A 22659-nucleotide genomic window follows, 5' to 3' on the forward strand; every position below is an offset into this window, starting at 1 on the left:
CTTCCAGCCTTGGGTGACTGTGTGGAGTTAGCACATTCTCCCCATGTCTGCGTGGGTTTCCTCCAGGTGCTCTGGTTTCCTTCCACAATTCAAAGATGTACAAGTTAGGTGAATTGGCCATGTTAAATTACCCACAGTGTTCAGGAATGTGTAGGTTAGGCGCATTAGTCAGGGGTAAATGTCGAGTAATAGGGTAGGGGAATGGGTTTGGGTGGGATGTTTTTTGGACGGTCGGTGTGGACTTGTTGGACTGAAGGGCCTGTTTCCACACTGTAGGGATTCTGTGATTCTATAATGGAATTCAAGTAGAGATAAATAATTGTAAGCTGTATTTTACAGTGAAGTCTGAAATTTTAGAATTGAATTTTAGTACTATTTGGGACCTTAGTATAATAAAAAGAGTTTGCAGTAGAGGGTTAGTTTGAAGAAGATGCAGGGGTGTAAGTAAACAGAATTATGATTGTCATTATCATCTTAGAATAATGAAAATCTGAGAATAAAATACATGTGCAAGATTTCAGTTTGAAAAATACATGTTCTTGTATAGCTAAACAATCATTAATTTTTTTGACTCATTGCTTTATCTACATAGTTCAAAATTATCCTATCTGAAGAATATTGTTCTCTTCATAATGTTTTATTCTGTTGTTAGTTGAACTCATTTACAATTTCAGGTCAGCATTGGCAGCAGTAATTTTGACTTCATGTCTGACTGGTCGTACAGTTGCCATTCCTCAACCACATTTGACAGGTCTTCGTCAAAGGTCTTATTCTGAAAGTGATTGTACACGTTCAGAGCAACAAAGCTTTCTTGAACCTTATGCCACTGTGGCTGATCTGGAGTTAAGGTATTGTACAACAAATTGATGGCATCTTAATTTATTCAGTACAATTGCTACAAATAGCTATGTGAGCTTGAAGATTATCATGATTGTTGCAGATCTTTAAACAAAATTGAGAACTCAGCTCTGTTAGATGACTGTAATTAATTAACAGGTTAAAATCTCCCCAATTCTTTGTCCTCTTTGTCTTTCCAGGTTAAAACTAATCTTCTTTATCAAAGCATTTCCTTTCTTCCATTCTGATGTGTGAAAACACAAAAGTCTTGTGTATCGTGTCTCTCAACAGTTGCTAGTTCTCATTATTTGTGCACAAGTACACTCAAACCTCAAGTGTTCCCCATTTTATCAATGATTAGTTATTTGGAAGTTCTTTGTTCCAAAATTGTTTAAACCTGATAAAGTCTCAAGATATATATCCTTGACTGGTTGTTGGTTTTACCAAAGTTTGAGGGTTAGAGGGAAATACTTGCATTTTATTGCATTGGTAAGCATCCACAATACCTGTCAGCACAGAATATTTATCTGTCAAGACAGTTAGAAAGTCTGGTTGGAAGAATGATGCAGTGAGCTGAAGCCAAGCTGGATCCCTTCCTGAAATCATCAGGTGACTGATCTCAAAAGCTTACTTGAGCTAACTGTAAACATTGCTCTGAAGCGGAATTTCAAAGTCTTTTTCACGGATCCACCCCACGATCCCGATTTGGATTCCAGCTGGTCTAACTGGACATTGATCCTCCTTTTAACTTAATATGTCAAGGAATATAGGAACCCAGATTGTTAGTGCCCTGATCATGGCCATATTGTTACCATTTCTCATATAAAAGACTTTCTAAAAGAAACACTGAGCTGTTTTTCTTTAAAGCTGAGTTAGAATTGTGGTGTTACTCTTTGAAGTTCACACCTATTGGCCTCCAGTGCCATGTTCTATTTTTATGTAGTTTAGGGTGGAGTTGTTTCCAATGGAATGTTGATGAAAGAATTGCAATGCATTGAAGAAGCGATCGGGGTGTAACTGAGACTTGAAGTTTGAGTTATAAAGAGAGCCTAGGGTTTTATTCACAGGAACATAAGAACTCGGAGCAGGGGTAGGCCGTCCGGCCCTTTGAACCTGCTCCGCCATTCAATAAGATCATGGCTGATCTTTTCGTAGACTCAGACCCATTTACCCACGCTCTCACCGTATCCCTTAATCTCTTTATTGTAAAAAAACTACCTTAGCTTTAAAAAGGCTTACTGAAGTAGTGTCAACTACTTTGCTGGGCAAGGATTTCCATAGATTAACAACCCTTTGGGTGAAGAGTTCCTTCTCAATTCAGTCCTAAATCTGGTCCCTAATCTTGAGGCTATGCCCTCTTGTGCTAGTTTCACCCACCAGTGGAAACATCCTCTCTACTTCTATTTTATCTATTCCCTTGCTCAAAAATAAATAATTCCATTGAACATTTTGGCCATGACTTTTGCTGCATGATTTGGAGGGCAGAGTCCTGGCCCTGCAACCCTATCTAAGAGAAACTGCTTTGGGTGTCAGATTTTCAATCCAGTTTGGCAGACTGTCCCTGAACAGACCAGACAACATAGGAACAAGAGTTGAGGCAGCCAGTTGTAGATGGGGCTGGGCACATGGCCTGCTTTTTGTGCATCAGCATTTTGTGGAACATTAATTAAACACTTAACAAAATCAGTAACAACCCTCGCCCACATAGCCCTTCCTTCCCACATGCAAACCTCGTGCCCCATCCTTGCTAACACATGCCATGTAACATACTGTACCCACCCCAATTCCCCCCCCACTGTATTCCTTGTCACCCATGTCCCTGCACTGCTTTAGGCTGCGTTACACGTTATGCCGCCCCCCCCCCCCCCCCCATTTATTCCATGGCCTTTTATTGTTCCTATGCCACCTTCACATCCATAATTCATCTTGTGCCCTCTAGCTACTACTTTTGCCGCCCCAATGCCAACTCACCTAGTATTCACCAATGACAAAGGTCTTCACAGGAACCATGCTGACATTAGTTTGTGTCTATTGATGTTGTCATTGTTTAAAACAAAACTCTCTCGTTGATTTAAAAAAAAATCAATACACTGAAATTCCTGTAACTAAAATCTTATGAAAATAAACATTTATATTGTAAATTAGCGAGTTTGGAGAAAATTTGTAGCTCAGGTTGAGGTTCTGGATGTAAGTTTGCTCGCTGAGCTGGAAAGTTCATTTTCACATATTTCGTCACCATTCTAGGTAATACCATGAGTGAGCCTCTGGTGAAGCACTGGTGTTATGGCCCGTTTTCTATTTATGTGTTTAGGTTTCCTTGGATTTGATGTCATTTTCTGTAGTGACGTCATTTCCTGTTCTTTTTCTCAGAGGGCGATAGATGGGTTCAGAATCGATGTGTTTGTTGATAGAGTTCTGGTTGGAAAGCCATGCTTCTCAGAATTCTTGTGCATGTCCCTGTTTGGTTTGTCATAGGATGGATGTGTTGTCCCAGTCAACAAAAAATTAGCCACCAGGATACATGAACATCAACTAGCCACAAAAAGACATGATCCATTATCTCTACTATCCTTACATACACATGAGGAAGAATACCCCTTTGACTGGTGTTGAGAGTGTGTTGTTGGAAAAGCACAGCAGGTCAGGCAACATCCAAGGAGCAGGAGAATTGACATTTTGGCCCAGAGCCCTTCATCAGCAATGAGGCTGGGCGCCTCGGGGTGCTTACCCTTTTGACTGGGACAACACATCCATCCTAGGACAAGCCATGCAGAGATACTCATGAGAATTCCCAGAAGCATGGCATTCCAACCAGAACTCTATCAACAGACACATCAATTTCGATCTCATTTATCACCAGCTGAGAAAAAGAACAGGAAATGGCATTGCCACAGGAAATGACATCACTAACCCAAGGAAACCTAAACACGTAAATAGAAAGCAGGCCATAATACCAGTGCTTCACTTACTGATGATGTTACCAAATGTGGTGACGAAACATTTGAAAATGAACCTTCCAGCTCAGTGAGCAAACTTACATCCAGCATTGTACGTTCTCTTGACGAGTCTAATTGATTTATGCACTGTTTAGGCACATGCATGTCTAAGTTTAATAATTATTTCTGCATTTCATATGCTTGAAGCTTGGGCTGTCCATAAATTCATCCTGCAAAACCTATAAATGTTGTCTTTGTGGTAGCACTTTGACTTTTGGTGGGTTTTGCCATTTTCTTTCTGTCACAGTTAAAATCTGGGTCTGTATCTGGTATGATTGAGAAGCTAGTTTGAGGCACTATTTTCTTACTGGTTGAAGTATTTCTGCTGTATCTTTTATTCCAAGTTTTTGAAACTGATTTAAGCTTGTGAATGTTAACCTGTGGTTTCAGATTCATACTTTACATGTAACTTTTCATATTAATCTAATAAGAATGTTTTAAATAATTGTGGGAAATCTGCTGCTGGTTTCCATTATTAATTTTTGTTTCTTTGCAAAGGAATGTATGGCAAAGTACTGTTAGGGGCAGGCCTCAATTACCACTGCCGTCTGATTCTGACGAAGAAGATAATGAAGAAGAAGGAGAAGATGATGACCAAGATGTGGAACAGTTGTCAGATAAAGAAAACCAACCTCATTACTATGTTCTCGAAAAGGAAGATGAAGTACATATTAAAGAGGCAGTTTATGCCATTCCTCACAAGGCTAACCAGGTGACTGTGTTTACATTTTACAGTGAAGGACTAAAAAAAAGTCATACCAGACTTGAAAAGTTAATTCTTTCTTTCTCCACAGATGCTACCAAATGTGCTGAATTTATCCAGCATTCTCATTGTTTATTTCAGATTTCCAGCAGCTGCATTATTTTGTTTTTATTTGTATGCCCAAGTATTAAGATGGTACATAAATCGGCAGAATTTCATTGTAAATTCTGGTGTTGTCTCACCTTCAGTCCAAGTGGGCTAGAGTGGTGCTGGAAAAGCACAGCAGTTCAGGCAGCATCTGAGGAGCAGGAAAACAGACATTTCTGGCAAAAGCCCTTCATCAGGATGATGAAGGGCTTTTGCCCGACACATCGGATTTCCTGCTGCTCGGATGCTGCCTGAACTGCTGTGCTTTTCCAGCACTACTCTAACCCAGAATCTGGTTTCCAGCATCTGCAGAGATTGTTTTTACCTAGTTTATTCAGTCCAATTGTAAAGGGGGACACAGACTTGAGCATTTCTAGTGCGTAGCCTGTACAACTATCCATTACTACTCCTCTGAAACTGACAGTGCACTTAGGATTTCATGCTTGTGCAAAATAATATAGAAATCCAGAGGTTACTGCAGTGATTCCATACTTCTGTAGAGAGTATGTTGTAGAGAGATGTCCCAAACCGCAATCAATTGTAGGTCTAAAAGTGTAGCCACAGGCCTTTGCCTCAAAATACATGTGGAACATGAAAAATGTGTGAGTGGCTAATTGAAGACCTGGTCATAGATGTTTCCCTGTGCTCTTGTGGGGTCTACCGTTGGATGAACAAAGGGGTTTAAGTTGGCATGGAGAGTATGAGTGGCGATTGGAGGTGAATGGGATCTGAGTTTGCATGAATGGACATGGAGTGTGTCAGCTTTGAAGGGATTTGAGGCATGAGGGCTAGATGGTACATAAATCGGCAGAATTTCATTGTAAATTCTGGTGTTGTCTCACCTTCATGGTTTTTAGTAGAGCTGGAACCAACTGTCAGCAGGCCATCTTAACACTTGGCCGCTTCTTGCCGATTTCTGCATTGTTTCCAATTAGCTGTAGCAACCCACCCCCAATTCCAAAAACGAAACTCTGAACACTCACGAAAACTGCTCTTGAGTTTGATTTGGGAAGTCTAGAATTTTCCCAACACTGAGTACGTGGTTAAGGAGGGGAAATTGTACTGTGGCAGAGCCAATTTGATCCAAATGATTTTTTTGTAATAATGTTAATTCTATATAATCCTCTATTTAAAGATCTAGCAATATTGTTATCACAGAACCTGAAGCGATTATTTGTTTTCATCGTCATGGTATTTGAACAATTGTTATAAGAATATAAAAATTTGACACTAATGATAAGGTATTAGAGCTGACCAACAGTGGAAGAGACTGCAGTCAGAATACAATACAGAGGATGCCATTGTGACTTTATTTTAGGACTGGTGTAGTGCTGTGTCACGAGCAGAAACCTACTTGAAGAAATTCAAACAAGGAGTTGTGGCAAGTGTGAACATATTCAAGGAATTGCTTACAATGTCAATTGTAGAATGTTCACTACACAAACATCTTAATTTTAGTGACTTAATTAAAATAGACTGGTAGTTGAAAGTGCAACTAGTATCTTCTAAATTAAATAAAAATACTGTGAGCAATCCATTGAGATATAAGGATTATGTATCATGCACTGATTTAGCTTGCAGGAAGAATTCTCTCTGCAACCAGTGGGTGGTGCTGTACTCTCATTGTCAATATATTTGCTGTGAAAAGCGAACAAATAGTTCGAATGTAGGAAAAGAGACACTTCCTCTGATCTGCCTGTGAACCATGTCACACGACAGATCAATAGTTTTATATAAATGTTGCACTCTGTGTAAAGCTCAGTTCATGATTTCGGGAATTAATCTAGACTGATACTCCAATGCTTGGGAAGCACTGCATTATTAGAGGTGTGGTTTATGGGTGAATAAAAAGACTAGATAACATTTGAATATAAAATCTTTATGATATTAAGATTAATGAAGAGAACTAAAGGAGAACGTGAGGAAATAAGCATAGATGTTAAAATGAAAAAGAAAAGCCAAAAGTGTGTTTTAAAAAAATTCAAAGTATTTTTAAAATTTATCAATATAAGGACAATTGTTAAAAATAAGTGGATCTCCTAAGAGGTGGACTTTGTAAGGATTTGTATTGAATGATTTAAAAATGGCAGAGGTATTAAATAAACAGGTTACTTTAGGCTTCACGAAACAAAGATATTGGCGAGGAGATGGACCTTAAAGTAATTGAGACTATGGAGCACAATACTGCATTGGATGATTGGAAAATTTCATTTGTTAGTTAAGCTGTGGAAAGATGAAGTTCCAGAGCTTGTTTATATGTACCCGAGCTTTTAAATTAAATTCAGTGAGGGTTTTGAAGAGGCCCATGCAATTTCCTTTCAGGGCTGTGTTGAATTTGTATGAGTGCCTGATGTCTAGAGAGTCACCCATTGTAGTACATACTTTTAAAAAGGGAGATAAAGTAATTTGGGTCATTATAGGTGGAATAACAGCATTGGTGATGGAGAAAATTTTAATTCCTTTAGTAAAGGATGAATTTACTATCTATCTAGATATAATAGAAATGGTTAGCCACACCCATCATAGGTTCCAAAAGGGTTGCTGGGACTTGGAATACATCAGAGTTCTTCAGTTAACTCGCAGACATAATAGATAATGAAAATGTTGCATATATATATTGCATGTGGAATTTAGAAAAATGTTTAGGCAAAAGTGAGGACTGCAGATGCTGGAGGTGAAAGTCGAGAGAGTGGTGCTGGAAAAGCACAGCAGGTCAGGGAGCAGGAGAGTCGACGTTTTGAGCATAAACTTTTCATCATTCCTGATGAAGAGCTGATAAAAACTTATGCTCGAAACGTTGACTCTACTGCACCTCGGATGCTGCCTAACTAGCTGTGCTTTTCCAGTATCTGTAGTCCTCAGTTTCTCCAATCCTTGATTTTATAATCAGTTCGAGTCACAGAAGTCGACACCAAATCGGCATTTTGGTTTCCTGTCTGGTCTCTATCTCTTGATTTGCTATGATTATCCAATCTTCATTACCAGTGCCCCCCCCCTCCCCCACCCACGTTCTTGAATGCTCCTTCTACTGTCTTTGTTATATGACTCCTGAAAGTGCACTCCCAGCATAATTCAAGTGCAGACCAATCCACAAAGGAAATGGCAGAGTGGGAGGGGGGGGGGGGGGGGGGGGGGGGGGGGGGGAGGTGGTGTCGAAGTGTTCAGCCATGGAGCGGTGGGATTGGTTGGTGCAAGTTTCCCGGAGATTTTCTCTGAAGCACTCTGCAAGTAGGCATCCAGTCTCCCCAATGTAGAGGAGACCGCATTGGGAGCAACGGATACAGTAAATGATGTGTGGAAGTGCAGGTAAAACTCTGATGGAGTCCTGACCATTTCCTTTGCGAACTCCCTTGTCAGGTACACCCTCCCCCCAACCAACCAATCCACCCTCCTCTCCCGATTCTTTGTGCTGCCACTGCAGGAATTACAAAACCTGTGCCCACACCTCCTCTCCTCCCCCTCACCTCCATCTAAGGCCCCAAAAGAACTTTCTACATCCATCAGAGTTTTACCTGCACTTCCACACATGTCATTTACTGTATCCATTGCTCCCAATGCGGTCTCCTCTACACTGGGGAGACTGGATGCCTACTTGCAGAGTGCTTCAGAGAACATCTCCGGGAAACTTGCACCAACCAATCCCACCGCTCCATGGCTGAACACTTCAACTCCCCCTCCCACTCTGCCAAGAACATGCAGGTCCTGGGCTGCCTCCTTTGCCACACCCTAACCACCCAACGCATTGAGGAAGAACACCTTATCTTCCGCCTCGGGACCCTCCAACGCCATGGCATCAATGTGGATTTCACCAGTTTCCTCATTCCTCCCCCCCCCCCCCCCCCCCCCCCCCATTCCAGTTCCAACCTTCTAACTCGGTATTGCTCTCATGACCTGTCCTACCTGTCCATCTTCCTTCCCACTTATCTGTTCCACACTCCACTCTGACCTATTTCCATTACCCCACCTCCTATTGCACTGTCAGCTACCTTCCCCACCTCCCATTTATCTCACCACCCCTCGACTCACAGCCTCATTCCTGATGAAAGGCTTTTGCCCAAAATGTTGATTCTCCTGCTCTTTGGATGCTGCCTGACCTGCTGTACTTTTTCAGCACCAACTCTCACCTTTAGAGAAACCTTAGGCAAGGTACCATATAGGGATTGTTTTAGAAGGAATGAGGCAAAGTAGATTAAAAATGATTAGAAAGGAGAAAAGAGAAGTAAAGATGAGGGGAGGGTTGTGGTCGAAGTGGTTAGAATGTCTGACAGGGTTCGGTTCTGGACCCAGTTTTGTTTAATGTGTACATGTGTGCCTCAGTGATCTTGGATATAGAACTATGAAAATAGAAATTAGGAGCAGAAGTCGAACATTTGACCCTTTAAGCTTGTTCCACCATTAAACAAAATCATGTTTGACCTGTTTGTATTCCAAATTTCACATTCCCATTTATTCTTGAAAACATTTGTTTCTCTTGCATAACAAGAATCTCTCCATCTCTGCGTTAAAAATATTCAGTAATCCCCATCCCTATCACCATCTGAGGCTGAAGTCTCACAACTCTTGAGAGAAACTAATCCTCGTCTTTGTCAGAAAAAGACAGCCCGAATTTAAAACATTGTCACTTAGTTCTTGTCCAGGCTCACTCAAATCACCTCTCACTCTTCTGAACCCTCTTGAAAATGAGTTGAGGCTGTTCAATTTTTTCTTGAAAGGTAACCTGCTCATTTAAGGTATCAATCTAGTAAACATCCTCTGAACCACCTCCAATTGAACTTACACGTCCTTCCTTAAATAAGGAGACCAAAATTGTACATAATATTTGGTGTGTGGTCTCAGCAATTCCCTGTATAAAAGAAACAGAGCATTCTTAGTTTTATGCCAAAAAGTGTGGTGCTGGAAAGGCACAGCCAGTCAGGCAGCATCCAAGGAGCAGGCCAGTCGACGTTTGAGCATAAGCTTTTTATCATTCCTGATGAAGAGCTTATGTTCGAAATATTGACTCTGTTGCTCCTCGGGTGCTGTCTGACTGGCTGTGCTTTTCCAGCACCACACTTTTTGATTCTGATCTCCAGCATCTGCAGCCCTCACTTTCTCCTATCCCTTTGTTTTATATTCAGTTTGAATCAAAATGGTATTTTGGTTTCCTGTCTGGTCTCTATCTCTTAACTTGCTATGATGACCCGAGCTTCATTACCCAGCACCCCTCCCCCACTATCTTGAAAGCTCCTTCTACTTCCTTCGTTATAGTGCACTCCCAGCAAGATTCAAGTACAGACCATTCCAAACATACAGATCTCACTTTCCACTAAACCGATGCTGGTGTGTCCCATGAATCGGAATCCACTTCTCTTATATCAGTCTTGTTCTGTGTACATTAGGTAATCTGCTCAATGTGTCAGTTGGAACAATCCCCCAACATGTCAGTTATAACAATTCTTGCTTTTATTTCACTTCAAAGTCATATCATTTGTGTTTGTTAACCGATTCGATTGCATTATGTGTGTTCTGTTCCTCCATAGTGGGTGTAGTGAATTGTGATTGTACAGATTGTACCAGCTGTACAGGTAATCTACTGCTACTACAATCTACCACATAAAAGATTTCAGGAAGCCAAGTTGAACTTACATACTAACACTTCTGTGTGATTCTACCAATGCACAGATTTAATAATCCATTACGTGGTGAGAGACGGTCTCTCATAGGCTGTATCATGGAGTACCAGTTGCTGAAGTACATTTCTTTCTGGATGTGTCACGTTTTAGTAAACTTGCCATAGTCTACTGGACCAGAGGGCTATTCTGTCATTAGAGAGAGATATCTATTGGCGGTTTAACCTGCGGTGAGGGGCAAAGTTGAGAAGGGGAGTCTTTCATGGTAACACAGCTAACATGGGAATCGAAACCACACTATTAATGTCTCTGTCTGACAAACTGTCCATCCGGCCACCTGAGTTAATATACTTCTGTATATATTGGTTCTCTCTCTCTCGCTCTCTCTCTCACACACACACTCGCACTCTCGTACCCTCGCACACACATACAAGTGCAGTCTCTCAGACAGACACACATAAACCCACCACACTCTCACCCATGCACACACCCTGTCACAGACTTGTCCTCCATCACACTCACATGCACGCACTATCAAGCACGCTCCCCCTCCCCAAACCCTGACAGATACAGACAGACCCCAACCTTTCACTTTTAATGCATTGTCTGAACTGAGATGTTACTTTTTTTTTATGAAACCTTAAGTTAGCTTGAGAATTTGACTTGAAGAAGTTCTGGGATTTACATATTAATGAACTGCAATCCATTCTAAAAGATTAAAGACTTTTTTAGAACTGCTCCACAGCTACCTGCTGAAGGAACAGCGCTCTGAAAGCTAGTACTTCCAAATAAACCTGTTGGAATATAATCTGGTGTTGTGTGATTCTTAACTTGTTTTTTCATTCCACACAAACCTGGAGAAGCAAACTGTGAAATTACCCAAGGTCATTACACAGATTGACCTTCTTAATGCCCATCTTGCAAAACATGCCATTGCTGGTCTATCTAAAAATTAGGTGTAGACCACTTTGTATTTTTAAACTATATTTTCTTCTAGGATAGCTTTGAAGGTGTGCTTTCAGGACCATTTGCCTTATTTGTTAAATCAGATAAGCTTTTCTTTTGTTTAAAAGAGAGGTAGGCAGAGAACTTGCTGTGCTTCACTTTAAGTCTGTAACATTTGGTCTTGATTGTATTTGTTAGTTCAGCTTTTTATTATTAAGGCAATCTTAGAATCAAAAGAAATTATTGTATCTTCTTGCATGTCCTGTAAATAGATCTGTACACCTGTCTGTACTCATAGAATCAGATATTATTGGTTATTTGAAACCTGTCCAAAGCTGTTTTCTGATTAGTCTTCAGTTAGTTTTCTGAATATGTGCTGTCAAGACATTAGAAATTTTTTTTAAGATGGCCACAATGTGATTTCACCTCCAGGAGGATGTTTTATCTGATGTGGCAATTCTTATATTAGCGCCCATAAAAGTAAAAATGTAGAGGGATTTGATGGAATTGAAAAATCTAACATGCATTTATTACAACAAATGACTATGTACAAGCATTACATATGCAGGTACATCAGTTTCTGGGCTGACATTAAACTAATATATTATACACAACATCTTATAACGTCATGCTTCAAATGATTCTAGAGTTAGATGTAACGTGAGTTCTGTATATGCAGCTCTCATGCTGTAATACAATGGTGATATGATTAGATTAGATTACTTACTTACATTGTGGAAACAGGCCCTTCGGCCCAACAAGTCCACACCGACCCGCGGAAGCACACCCACCCAGACCCATTCCCCTACATTTACCCCTGCACCGAACACTACGGGCAATTTAGCATGGCCAATTCACCTAACCTGCACATTTTTTGGACTGTGGGAGGAAACCGGAGCACCCGGAGAAAACCCACGCAGACACGGGGAGAATGTGCAAACTCCACACAGCAGTCGCCTGAGGCCGGAACTGAACCCAGGTCTCTGGCGCTGTGAGGTAGCAGTGCTAACCACCATAAAGGTGTACTGCACTATTGACCAAAGGCACTACACAAGCCAGCAATGTTGTTTTCCAGTGATTACAGCCTAAAATGTTATTTACACTGGAAGGTATGAACTTCATTTTATTCTCTGAAGAGTTTAAATTGTATACATCAAATAATGTATACAACATCACACCACTTTGCATATTTTAGCAATATGTTTCTTGGTGAGATGCCACTCTCTCTCAACTTCTGGAGGAGCTGAGCAGCTTGAGAAGCATTATTATGATTTATGCATGTATTACCCCTGTGCAGTTGCTAGAAATTTCTCTTTGCTTTATTATTTAATAATGATACACAGTGTCTTGTCATTGGGTGCTTTTTACCATAAAAGAAATATATTTAGTTATAACTCATTGGGAAGAGGTCAGAAATGGTAAAACAAAATGTAAGTGTAATTTTTCACCTTTAGTGCGAGGAAAGCTTTCAAGTGAAGAATGTTGATATTTACTTGGAGTATTTATTTTTAAAATCAAGGTTTTGAAGTTTTATTTTCTGTTATGTATGGGGAGGATGTGGCATTTCTGAATTAACATAATTGAAGTTTACCTTTGGTCTATAGATTTTAAAAAAGTATTAGTTTTGAAGTCTGGAGTTCTTGGGCATTTGATATGATTCTTAACTTTTGAAAAATTAATATTTTTCTGAATTTCATTTAACTTTCTCTTCTGCTTATCCTTTTCCTTTTATCTATTACTTACAAAGAATGAAATACCAGCATCTGTGAGCAGTGATCTGACTGACATTTCTTCCTATGATGTAGAATCTACCGCTCTGATACATGAACCAAAACCTGGACAAGTTGAAGGTAAGCAACAGTAATTACTTTAATATTGATTTTGAAAAATATTGGGTTATACTTTTAGACCTGTGGATGTAAACCTGAATGGCTGTAACTAGACATGTAGTAAGCAAGTCTGTTGCTTCTTAACTTGTTGCCTGTGATAGTCGAACTGGTTTATCAAATACGTCAGCAACATCCCTAAATGCTTCATATTTGCTAGAAGATTGGTTGAGGTCATCCAAATGTACTGTACCAATAACGTCACTCAAGCGGTACAAAACAGTGTATTTTAGTGGCAATTGCAATATCTATATTCTAGGGAAGATGTATATTATACACACAATAAATTATAATAAATAGCTGAGCAAATTACAAAGTGCAAAATGATGATACTTTAGACCAGCAATGGTAAGTTTTGTAAGATGGGCATTTCTAGAGTTAAAATCCACCTGAACTTTTATATATTTGTGGGAGGTTTGAAGCCTTGATGTGAGCTACTTTGTAACTAACTCCTGCTCACTAATCAGCCACTGTCTCTGGGTCAGCTGGATCTTTCACAGCTTTGATTCTTGCTTGACCTTGAACTTTGTTTCAGAGAGTGTTTGCTTTCAATTCAATGTTGCACATCTTCATCCCTACCTTTGCCTCCCCATTCGTAGAAGCTTCATACATGCCTCTTCATATATACATTGGGAGTCACCTCTAGATATAATTAATCTAGCATTCTTTTAGCTGACATCCTTTCCACCAATAAATACCATATCACATATCTATCATCCTTGTTCTCAGAGATTGACTGTGGCTTTCTGTCCCACCTATCTTTAAATTGTTGCTTTTGTTTTGTTATGCTTCATTGGGATAGCTTGATAGAAAATAAGTTCTGCTATTCCTAGTGTCATTATAAAAGTTAAAGATTTTATTAAAGTTCAGAAAATTTCCAATTTACTTGTCTTTTAAACCCAGATTAACAAAGGCATGGACTAGATTTCTGTACTTCACAAGAACTACTATTTATTACAAATAAATAGATTCTAGCTACCAGTAAACAACTATGAACTGATAACGTTGTTATTCTTAAGCCCCATTATAACCTCTTCCTATGCACGCATATAGATATACAAAAAGCATCAGTGGAGGGAAACACTGGAAAGGCAGTTTAGTGATCTCTGTTCACAGGGTTTGCTTAGATGATCCTTTTGATTGTCAGGACTGGCTGTTCATTGAACTCTTCCCCTCTCAGGTGCCTTTTTTACTTTCTTGCAGGAGGCACAAAGCAAATCTCTGTCTTGTTGCGAAAAGCCACAGCTTACAGCAATTGGTGAGGGAGAATGATTTGGCTTTCTTCAGGCTTAAAGTGTTTATTGCTGCAGAAAAAAATGACACTACCTCCCCTTCTGGCCATTTGAAGCTTTCTGGTCATATTGTATGCAACTACAAACTGTTCAGCTATTTGGGAGCCAACCATCCTTGTTGGCTGACAGAGGATCTTTGTCATCAACAACTGGTCGAAACTCCATAGACCAACCAGCTACTTGTTGCTAACTGAATCTTACTTTCTACACCCCTTGTCTACAACTAACCTCCCTCATTAATTGAACAAACAGTAGTGTAAACAGCACTTCTAATAAGTACTGGTAGCTTGCTTTTAAAAAGTGCAGCAATGCATTTCATAATCCTTGATTTTTAAAACATCTTTTCACAGTTCAGTGATTTTACGTTGAAGAATTGTTTGAGTACAAGTTGTTGTTGTGACCTTGTTCTTTGGTCTTGGATGAGGATATGGCATTTGTAGGATAATTGTCCAATGTCTTATCAATCTGAATGCTTATTTTAACTAGTTATTTTCAAAATACAGTACTTAGAACATAGAACATAGAAAAATACAGCGCAGTACAGGCCCTTCAGCCCTCGATGTTGCGCCGATCCAAGCCCACCTAACCTACACTAGCCCACTTTCCTCCATATGCCTATCCAATGCCTGTTTAAATGCCCATAACGAGGGAGAGAAGGAGCCGATAAAATCTTTGACTTGTAACATACTGTCTCACAATCATTGACAGAAAGCTGTGATTAATTTTTGTGACTGCCTGTCACAATATTCAGTCTTTTTGTATTGTATTATAGAAATGCCGTATAGTGGTTTACTCCATTTATTTATAGAATTTGTTCTAGTGCTGATAAGTATTTTACTTGAAGTTTTTATTAATTATCCTTGATGCTAATTTTCCTTCTATGACAAATCTGATCCCTTGTTTTTCATCTTCATTAATTATAATGATGTTTGTTTCTGGAACTCTGTTTTTGCTTTTTTAAGTGTTGAATTGCACATGTTCTGTAACTGTTGCATTTGCAGATTGATCTTCAGACTTGCATCTAATTAATTATTATTCATGAAAATAGTTTGACTGTCAAATAGGTTGGCACAACTTAGGGAATGTTCAACTACAAGCTAAACAGATTTTATGCTTCAATATGTGAAACTTGAAATTGTTGTCAGATAATTGTAATTTTGAAAGAAGTGAAAATACTAAACTCAAAAGCATTATTTTGATTATGGCTTTGATTATAAACCACAAAATTAATTATCTCTTCGTTCAATTGACTTGGGCACCACTGCACCACAAGAGCCTGAGTAAATTAATTCTAAAAAGTTAATAACTTCGTAGTCTAACCAGCAATTGACACAAAATAACTATAATCTGAATGCTCACTTGCAAGTTCCTTTCCATCATTAGTTAATGACTTTGCTCTGCATGCAATTAATATTGCTGATGTTGGTCGTCCCATATTATTAGGGTTCAACTAGCATTTGTAATCTGTTAGAAGATAAATAACCATTTCTTTTGTATATTTTGCAGTGTCTAGAATAGTCAGATCTTTTTACCTGAGCTGAGGAACAACTTGTATTGTTTTGCATTTCTTTTCATTTTATGCTCATGTAGACTCATTTTTATTTCATTGGACATTTCTTTAAAACCTGTATAATGGAGTATTTGGATAGTGTCGTCCTTTGTATCTACAAGCCTTGCTACTTGTAAGGGTATATAACCGTACTTTTGTGTTAACATCCATAATTGTAAATTGCTATGCCAGTATTTTCCACACAACTGCTGGTATTATTAAAATCTTTGACTAATAGCTGGGCTATAGAGTGGGTTTATGAACTCTCACCTAATTCATCACCATTTTGCGCGTAAAAAGAACTTGGGTGTATAATCTGACATTAGGACAATTTCTTAGGTGTGTTTGAAAATCTTTTTTCTTTCCTCTTCCAGAACATACTTTAACTCCAGCATCTAAGGTAAGGAAAGAAAAAACTTAAAACGTGTTTTCAGAGGAAAACAATGGTTCTAAATGTGTAAAACATAGGAAATTGGAGCACAGGTTGGCTATTTGACTTCTCAAGCCTGCTCTACCTTTGAATAAGTTCCCGGTTGATCTGATTGTGACCTTCACTCCAATTTCCTGCTAACTCCACTACATTTCGTAACTTTATGCAACCCAGCCTTGAATATCTTCAATGTCCTGACTACCACTGCCATGGGATTTCGAATACCAAAGGTTACCTGCACTCAGGATGAAGAAATTCCTCCTCCTATCTGTTTGAAGTGGAAACCAACTATTTTTAAATTGCTCCCTTTGGTTCTAGATGACTCCATGAATGTAAACAGCCTCTCAGCATCTACCCTATCAAGGTGCCCCAGAACCTACATTTCAATAATATCACCTCTCATTCTTCCAAATTGCATTGGATACAAGCCCAATCTTTGCTTATAAACAACCCTTTTATTCTAGTAATCAGTCGAGTGAACCTCCTGTGAATTGATTCCGAATCAAATATGTAAGGAGCCCAAAACCAAATACAGTAATCCATGTAGAAATTCACTTATGACCTCCTTCAATTGTAGCAAGACTTACCCGTATTTATATTCTGTTTGACTTGCAATAAAGACCAACATTCCATATGCTTTCTTAATTATTTGCTAAGCTGAAAATGTGTTGCTGGAAAAGCACAGCAGGTCAGGCAGCATCCAAGGAGCAGGAGAATCGACATTTCGGGCATAAGTCCTTCTTCAGGAATGAGGAAAGTGTGCCAAGCAGGCTGAGATAAAAGGAAGGGAGGAGGGACTTGGTGGAGGGGGGTTGGAAATGTGATAGGTGGAAGGAGGTTAAGGTGAGGGTGATAGGCCGGGGTGGGGGTGGAGGCGGAGAGGTCAGGAAGAAGATTGCAGGTTAGGAAGGTGGTGCTGAGTTCGAGGGTTGGGACTGAGACAAGGTGGGGGGAGGGGAAATGAGGAAACTGGAGAAATCTGAGTTCATCCCTTGTGGTTGGAGGATTCCTAGGCAGAAGATGAGGCGCTCTTCCTTCAGCCGTTGTTTTGCTATGATCTGGCGATGGAGGAATCCAAGGACCTGCATGTCCTTGGTGGAGTGGGAGGGGGAGTTGAACTGTTGAGCCATGGGGTAGTTGGGTTGGTTGGTCCGGGTGTCCCAGAGGTGTTCTCTGAAACGTTCCACAAGTAGGCGACTTGTCTCCCCAATATAGAGGAGGCCGGGTGCAGCAGATACAGTAAATGCTATATGTAATTAATTATTTGCAAATGTAATTATTTGCTATACCTATATACTAGCTTTTTGTGGTTCATATACAAGTATATTTAGATTCTTCTGCTCCACAACCATTCTGAAATCTTCCTCTATTTAAATAAATTCCACAGGTCTATCTTGGTAGAAAGAATAGAAAACCTCACTTTGAATACATTAAACTCTTTATTTTTTTTGCCCCTACTCACCTATCCGCACCCTTTTGCAAGTTCTTTGTGTCCTCAAAACTTGTTTTTCTGCATATCTTTATATCATCATTAAATTTGGCTATGATATATTTGATCCCTTCATCTGTCATTATGTTAGATTGTAGATAGTTGAGGCACTACAGTATCCAACAAGTCCACACCGACCTGCCAAAGAGCAACCCCCCCAGACCTATTCCCCTTCACCTAACACTATGGGCAATTTGGCATGGCCAATTCACCTAACCTGCACATGTTTGGACTGTGGGAGGAAACCGGAGCACCCGGAGGAAACCACGCAGACAAGGGGGGAATGTGCAAACTCCACACAGTGAGGCAGGAATTGAACCCGGGTCTCTGGTGCTGTGAGGCAGCAATGCTAACCACTGTGCCACCGTGCCGTCCACTACGGTGTAAATTCATCCAGAGGCTATCCTTACCTTGACGCCCCCTCCCCCAGAGTAATATTTAACTCCTATCCTGACCCCTACTATAATTATATCCCTTTTTCTTTCCCATAGTCGAATGACCCCCTGTATCATGGTGCAGTGATTAGTTTGCGTATCCTCCAGCAATCTTTGCTGTCATCCACACAAGCTGAAATAACATCAAACTTTGGAATATATTGAGCAAGTGCAAGGGTTAAGATTCCATGACTGTTACCTTCTTGATTCCCAAACCTACCTCATTCATAGTCATAGCCTCCTTTCCTTACTCACAGACCAAGTCTGAAGCACTTAACATGGCTGGTGTGACTTACTTCTGGAACAAAGTGACCTGGTACTCCACTTCACCAACTCTGAGTGGAAATTCCTCAAACTGCAGATACTTATCGAAGATGCGGTGGTCATAATCATACTGTTATCTAATAGTTCCCAATTATACAGCTGCAACACTTAACTGGAATGCTATAAATCTTTTCTCAATTTTCATCCTCATTTATATTCTTATCAGCAAATCTGCAATTTTTCTAAACATATAATAAATAAGTTAACACATTTTTGAATGAAAAGAACCCAATTATTGAATGATAAAAATGATTAAATAACAAATATTTTAGAATATGTCTCTGTCTAATGACCGTCTCAAATGGTTTGAAAGTTGTGAAAAATATGTAATATTGTCATATAGAAGTACTGTAGAGGGAAGGGGACAGGTTACAGTAGTTCAAACAGTAAGGAGGAAATTGGTTTTATCAAAAATAATTTTAAAAATAATATTAATTTTGATTCCAGGAGCATCGAATAATTGAAAAGCAACAGACAATTCCAGAGTTCACCCCGGTCCCAGGTACTATTGCTAGACAATACTTTTATACTTCACAATCTTGGTTTTATCAGATGCCTTGCAAGCTATTGGAAGCTGTTCAAGTGCAATAATGGAAAGTATTTTCAATACTAGTCAGAAATAATAATTTAGTAATTCGAAAGAAATATCTTCATTAAATTAATTAGAAAACTATACTTTGATACAATAGGCAGCCAGACTGTAGAAATGTAAGTTATTGCAAATATTAAAGCACCTGGTGGCCAGAATAAGGAGACAAACTATATTAGATTCTTAAATGCTAAGATTGATTTTCTTGTTTACGCAGCAGAGGGAAGGGGTTGCCAACAAAGAAAATATAGACCAAGTGACAGCAGGTCCAAAAAGAAGTTTTAACAAGCAAACATTTGCGGGATAAGCAGAAAGAAGGTTGGCTGAGAGGAACTGGAGGATTGCTGAAACAAATTTGGGAGCAAGATATTGTAGAGAAAGAGGGATGAGCATTGTGATAGTCAAATGATGGAGAAAACATTACAGAAACTAAGATTGAATGGAAAGAACATCCAAAGCATTTCATAAGTGAGGAAGAAATACAGAGTAGAGTTTGCAGAAACCTTTTAGATATACAGTGATGTGGCAGGATAGAGCCAATTTAGAATACAGGCGTGAAGCTGGTGATGGCTCTTGCTATTGATGTGGAACAGTGTTTATGAAAGTCCAAAGTTGGAAGCTTTTCATGAATAGACTCATCCCACATCACAAGCACCTCTTGCTTACAACATATGTCTGAAATTAATGGAGTTATTGTACAGAGGACTAGAGGGTTTAAAAATAATATTGGATTGTAAGAGTTGTTGGCAAGGCCAGTATTTTTTTGTTCAATCCGAATTGCCTTTGAGAGCCCCAGTTCAGGAGATGCAAGTACACACTACTGTTAGAAAGTGAGTACTAAATATTTGCTTAACAACAATGAATGCACATTGATATAGTACCTGGCTTCATGCCCCCATACATTTGCTTTCTGTGTTCTTTTGGATGGTAGAGGTTGCAGGTTTAGAAGTTGCTTTTGAAGGAGGATTGGTGACTTCGCCATTGAGTATTGGTGGTGAATGGGGTGCTGAGCAAGTGAACTGTTTCTTCATATGAGAAGCGCAGATACTGTACCTGAGGCTTACGCTGAGTTCCATTGGAATAGCATGAGCATCCTGACACCAGAGTGGGAACAAAGGTGCTGGGGTGTGGAAGTTAGGGACAAGATGCAGAAAAAAATGAGGACTCCAGTGAAATGGTGAATGCAGTCTAATTTGAATTTGACTTTTCCACTGTAAACCTGAATGTGAGTATATCAAATGCAATATATACTTGCTTATTAGAGACGTAGGCAACTTGTTGCCTCAAATTGATAGAATATTGCAACACTCAACATTAAAAGGGAAAGAGTGTAAAAGAAGTTTTTCGAGTAAAAAATGAGGTCTGCAGATGCTGGAGATCACAGCTGCAAATGTGTTGCTGGTCAAAGCACAGCAGGTTAGGCAGCATCTCAGGAATAGAGAATTCAACGTTTCGAGCATAAGCCCTTCATCAGGAATAAGAGAGAGAGAGCCAAGCAGGCTGAGATAAAAGGTAGGGAGGAGGGACTAGGGGGAGGGGCGATGGAGGTGGGATAGGTGGAAGGAGGTCAAGGTGAGGGTGATAGGCCGGAGTGGGGTGGGGGCGGAGAGGTCAGGAAGAGGATTGCAGGTTAGGAGGGCGGTGCTGAGTTGAGGGAACCGACTGAGACAAGGTGGGGGGAGGGGAAATGAGGAAGCTGGAGAAATCTGAATTCATACCTTGTGGTTGGAGGGTTCCCAGGCGGAAGATGAGGCGCTCCTCCTCCAGCCGTCGTGTAGTTGTGTTCTGCCGGTGGAGGAGTCCGAGGACCTGCATGTCCTCGGTGGAGTGGGAGGGGGAGTTAAAGTGTTGAGCCACGGGGTGATTGGGTTGGTTGGTTCGGGCGGCCCAGAGGTGTTCTCTGAAGCGTTCCGCAAGTAAGCGGCCTGTCTCACCAATATAGAGGAGGCCACATCGGGTGCAGCGGATGCAATAGATGATGTGTGTGGAGGTACAGGTGAACTTGTGGCGGATATGGAAGGATCCCTTGGGGCCTTGGAGGGAAGTGAGTGTGGAGGTGTGGGCGCAAGTTTTACATTTCCTGCGGTTGCAGGGGAAGGTGCCGGGGGTGGAGGTTGGGTTGGTGGGGGGTGTGGATCTGACAAGGGAGTCACGAAGGGAGTGGTCCTTGCGGAACGCTGATAGGGGAGGGGAGGGAAATATATCCTTGGTGGTGGGGTCCGTTTGGAGGTGGCGGAAATGGCGGCGGATAATACGTTGTATGCGCAGGTTGGTGGGGTGGTAGGTGAGAACCAGTGGGGTTCTGTCTTGGTGGCGGTTGGAGGAGCGGGGCTCAAGGGCGGAGGAGCGGGAAGTGGAGGAGATGCGGTGGAGGGCATCGTCGATCACGTCTGGGGGGAATCTGCGGTCCTTGAAGAAGGAGGCCATCTGGGTTGTGCGGTGTTGGAATTGGTCCTCCTGGGAGCAGATGCGGCGGAGACGAAGGAATTGGGAATATGGGATGGCGTTTTTACAGGGGGCAGGGTGGGAGGAGGTGTAGTCCAGGTAGCTGTGGGAGTCAGTCGGTTTATAATAGATGTCTGTGTTGAGTCGGTCGCCCGAGATAGAAATGGAAAGGTCTAGGAAGGGGAGGGAGGAGTCTGAGACAGTCCAGGTGAATTTCAGGTCGGGATGGAAGGTGTTAGTAAAGTTGATGAACTGTTCAACCTCCTCGTGGGAGCACGAGGCAGCGCCGATACAGTCATCGATGTAGCGGAGGAAAAGGTGGGGGGTGGTGCCAGTGTAGTTGCGGAAGATGGACTGTTCCACGTATCCTACGAAGAGGCAGGCATAGCTGGGGCCCATGCGGGTGCCCATGGCAACTCCTTTAGTTTGGAGGAAGTGGGAGGATTGAAAAGAGAAGTTATTCAGGGTGAGGACCAGTTCAGTCAGTCGAAGGAGGGTGTCAGTGGAAGGGTACTGGTTAGTGCGGCGGGAAAGGAAGAAGCGGAGGGCTTTGAGTCCTTCGTGATGGGGGATGGAGGTGTACAGGGACTGGATGTCCATAGTGAAAATAAGGCGTTGGGGACCGGGGAAGCGAAAATCCTGGAGGAGGTGGAGTGCGTGGGTGGTGTCCCGAACGTAGGTGGGGAGTTCTTGGACTAAAGGGGACAGGACCGTGTCGAGGTATTGGGAGATGAGTTCGGTGGGGCAGGAGCAGGCTGAGACAATGGGTCGGCCGGGGCAGGCAGGTTTGTGGGACATGCAGGTCCTCGGACTCCTCCACCGGCAGAACACAACTACACGACGGCTGGAGGAGGAGCGCCTCATCTTCCGCCTGGGAACCCTCCAACCACAAGGTATGAATTCAGATTTCTCCAGCTTCCTCATTTCCCCTCCCCCCACCTTGTCTCAGTCGGTTCCCTCAACTCAGCACCGCCCTCCTAACCT

The 22659-nt window shown here is 41.1% G+C and overlaps 1 protein-coding gene across 1 annotated transcript in view; it reads left to right on the forward strand.

Annotated features, from left to right (window-relative positions):
- cep89 (centrosomal protein 89) overlaps positions 1-22659 on the forward strand; it is a 121012-nt gene that overhangs the window by 12198 nt on the left and 86155 nt on the right. The window contains exons 3-7 of the mRNA XM_060837660.1: positions 675-848; positions 4332-4545; positions 12985-13087; positions 16339-16364; positions 19089-19143. Of these exons, the coding sequence (XP_060693643.1) occupies positions 675-848; positions 4332-4545; positions 12985-13087; positions 16339-16364; positions 19089-19143 (572 nt within the window). The remainder of the gene's footprint in view (positions 1-674; positions 849-4331; positions 4546-12984; positions 13088-16338; positions 16365-19088; positions 19144-22659) is intronic.

The sequence above is a fragment of the Hemiscyllium ocellatum genome, chromosome 17 (assembly GCF_020745735.1).
Source record: "Hemiscyllium ocellatum isolate sHemOce1 chromosome 17, sHemOce1.pat.X.cur, whole genome shotgun sequence".
In the NCBI taxonomy this organism is placed as follows: domain Eukaryota; kingdom Metazoa; phylum Chordata; class Chondrichthyes; order Orectolobiformes; family Hemiscylliidae; genus Hemiscyllium; species Hemiscyllium ocellatum.